The 3,703-nt window shown below is 41.9% G+C and overlaps 1 protein-coding gene across 1 annotated transcript in view; it reads left to right on the top strand.

Annotated features, from left to right (window-relative positions):
- Positions 1-3,703, top strand: part of WARS2 (tryptophanyl tRNA synthetase 2, mitochondrial) — a 102,415-nt gene that overhangs the window by 95,279 nt on the left and 3,433 nt on the right. Inside the window, exons 5-6 of the mRNA XM_045283715.1 lie at positions 2,128-2,246; positions 3,358-3,413. Of these exons, the coding sequence (XP_045139650.1) occupies positions 2,128-2,246; positions 3,358-3,413 (175 nt within the window). The remainder of the gene's footprint in view (positions 1-2,127; positions 2,247-3,357; positions 3,414-3,703) is intronic.

Genomic DNA, 3,703 nt, shown 5'->3' on the forward strand with positions numbered 1-3,703 from the left:
TATATAAAGCTCTTTTTATATGCAAACACATACAACTGTCACAGGTTTTGCCTCTCTAGAGAAACCAGCCTAACACACAAGGGGATGCTACCTGTGTTAGAATGAGAAAGTGTGTGTCAGGGTTGTCTCTTTTCACCGTGCTTGTTCAATTCATGCTGGGCAAATAGTAAGGAACTGGGCAATTTGAAGAACAACTTGATATCAGGTGGAGAAGAAAACTCACTAACAACCTGTGAGATACACCTGACACAATGGGATTACTTTATCACATTTAGTGATGAAGGCCGAAGACCACAGTCGGCAATGCTAATCACACCTCAACCAAAAGAGAGCAAAACTCCTTACAGCTAGACCTATGAGCCTTATCATGATAAACTGAACATACAGATATTACAATTATTATTGCTGCCTTCCGTCTCCTAAGATTGTCCCAAAGCAAAGATGTCCCCTGGAGAACGTTAGGGGTGCCTGACCAAAGCCATGGTACTTCAGTTGCCTGGCCTGCAACAGTAAAGAAGGTCAATAGAAAATCGATTCCTTTGAATTCTGGTGTTGTTGAAGAATAGTACCTACACCATGAACTGGCCAGACGAACTAACAAAGAAGAGGTACACTCTGAAGGCTCCTTAGGCGTAAAGGTGATAGGTCTTCATCTCATGTACTTTGGACACGTATCCAGGAGGGAGCAACCCCCAGAGAAGGACTTCATCCTTGGTTAAAGTAGAGGGCCAGCAGAAATCGAGAACGATCCCAAATGGGATGGCTTGACACAGTGGCTGCTACTACGGGCTCAAACGAACAAGAACAGTGGAGACGTCACGGGACCCAGCACAGGACAGAGGAGAACTGCCCCCTGGGTTTCCCAGACGAACTCTTTGCAGGAGCTGGAAACCTGCTCTTTCTTCCACAGAGCTCAACTGGTGGTTTCAGACTGCTGACCTGTAGTGAGCAGCCCATCAGATAGTCCACTAGGGCACCAGGGCTCCTCACCATAATCTGGGTGCCTCCCAAATCAAACCGACCCTCTGCCCTCCCTCCATGGTAACCACCAGGGAGGCTTCCTTCGGTCTTTAGCTAATGGCGTATTTCATGTAAGTGAGGTCATGCAATATTTTTCTGTGTCACTGACTTTGTGTGCAGCATTATGTCTTCACGGGTCTTCCCTGTTGTGACGTGCGCTAGAGCTTCATTTTTCTGTATGGCTTCAAAGTAGCCCGTTGTGTGTACATACCTCATTGTGTTTATTCATTCATCTGCTGAACTTTATTTTTAAATAAAATAAAATATCACAGATAAAATTGATGTCCCCTTTCCAGACCCATTCTCTCACTTTCCTTTCTAGGGTCAGTTATGATCATGAATTTGGAAGGAGAGGAGTCTTCTTGTGTCTATTTTTTTACTTATAATGACTAAAGATATAGGTTTCTATAAACTTCATATGGTATTTTCATGTGTACTTTTATTAAAATTTGCATTGATGCCAGCATATTCTCTGTGTTTTCCACAACTTGCTTTTGTTCATTCATACTGTTTTTTGTTTGAGATCCATTTATGTTGTGCTCAAGATTTTATTCGTTTACTTTAACTTCCTTGCAGCTTACCATGGGCCCCATGATTAAAATTTACTTGAAAATAAACTAATAGATTCCAAACACATCCTGAGTTGCCACAGCTCTCTGACAGTGGGGGAGACTTGCCTGAAAGCTTTCTGCCATCTCTGATATGAGAGTGGGTGGAATGAAAGCTGAGGCAAAACCATCTGGCTAAGGGCTGAAATAATACGCACTGACGGGCCGAGCGAATGAAGCGTAGTCTTAAAATGTAGTTATGCTGAGCGCATGTGCTATTTAAGATACTCTTCTTCTCTCCCAGCAAGATCCCGTCACTGTGGTGCTGATGGCTGTATTTTTCTGCTATGGAAGAAGCAAAACAAGAATAGACAAATATCTCTTTGGCATTTGTCTAAGACATAGATAAAGACTTGTGTCTCAACATTCCCTCTGTAGTTGGGGAACATTTGTTGAACACCAACAATGAAAGAGGCACAGCAACGCAGCTGCTTGCAATATCATTTCAGTATAAGCAGGAGCCTTGCTGAGTGACTACTCTGCCTGTCTTTTATTAAAGGTCCACACACGTTCCTGTCGGGGAGGATCAAGTCCAGCACATGGAACTAGTTCAAGATCTAGCACAAGGTTTTAACAAGAAGTATGGGGAGTTCTTCCCTGTGCCCAAGTCCATTCTAAGTAAGTACCAAGCATCTGATTGCTAAATCAGGGCATAATTTGAAAAAAGGATTGGATAACAGAAGGCTGGGTAATAGGTGGAAATTTAGAACTTTCTTGGCTTTCGTGGGGATAGGCTTAATGCTGTATAACTACCTCCGTCTTTTAGGACTAGTAGACCTGGTTGTGTTATTGAAGAAAATAGCAGGAAAAGTATGAAAGCTATTGGAGAGCCCCCAAACCATAATGTTGTTGTTGTGTGCCATGGAATCAACCCCACCTCTACCCCAGCCTGTGTGACAGGGTAGAGCTGCCCCATAGGGTTTCCCGGGCTCTCATCTTCACAGCCACAGATTACCGATTGTTCCTTCCGAGAAGCCACTGGTGGCTCAGAGCTTTGAACCATCAAACTTTTGGTTAACAACCAAGTATTTTAAAGGACTAATAATTAAATAAAGAGAAGACATACTAGGTAGGTATTAAGAATAATTTTTTTTACATAAAGTATTACTGTGATTTACAAAAATATGTATAACATCAAATTACTAGAGCAGGTATTCTCCCCTATTTTATGGCCTAAGGCTTAGAAGGCTGTGTTTTCAAATCTAGAGTGGGTTAAGCATTGAGCTGCTAATCTCAGAGTAAACGAATCTCAGAGTAAACGGTTCAAACCCATCAGCTGCTGCTCAGGAAAAAGATCAGGCTGTCTGCTCCCATAAAGATTGGCAGTCTTAGAACCCCCTAAGGAACAGTTCTGCATTGTCCTATAGGGTTGCTATGAGTCAATGGCTGTGTGTGTGTGTGTTGTGTGGCAAATCTGGGACCTAAAGGCAGATTGTCTGATTTCAAAGTCAGTGTACCTTCTATGGTCCCTGTAAGAGTTAAAACTGCTGAATCATAAAACAAGAGGGAGGAGATCATCTTCACATTCTACCTTCTTAATTTGATAACAAAACATGGAATGTTCAGTCCACCTACTAAAGCTGAAACCTCAACTTCAGCCTGCAAGGCTTTGCTAGTCCGGAATCTTCTTGAGGAAAGCAGCTGTAAATGCTGCCAATGTCTTGGTAGCAATGCTCACTTAGGGCAAAGCGGAGACCATTGAACCTAAGCACTGTCCACCTTCATTAAGCTGACATCATTTTAAAGAAGTATTACATGTGCCAGGTGTCAGTGTCAGAACATAAGGTATGCATGAGTGTCTAAATTGCTCCAACAGTTCATACAAATAAACTTAGGGCCCCCCATTTATTGAAACCAGTCTTATTGTAGCAATAATATGTTAGTGTTTTGGCCAATTATTTTATGTATGTCAATTGGACATGCTTCTATAAGATATCCAGGCAACTATTAATAACACCGTTTTTAATTTTTATTCCTTTTATTGGGGGATTGTACAACTCTTATCACAATCCACACATACATCCATTGTGTCAAGCACTTTTGTACATTTGTTTCCCTCATCATTCTCAAAACAT

The sequence above is a fragment of the Echinops telfairi genome, unplaced genomic scaffold, assembly GCF_000313985.2.
Source record: "Echinops telfairi isolate 266 unplaced genomic scaffold, ASM31398v2 ScPeMD7_7466;HRSCAF=8504, whole genome shotgun sequence".
NCBI classification, from domain to species: domain Eukaryota; kingdom Metazoa; phylum Chordata; class Mammalia; order Afrosoricida; family Tenrecidae; genus Echinops; species Echinops telfairi.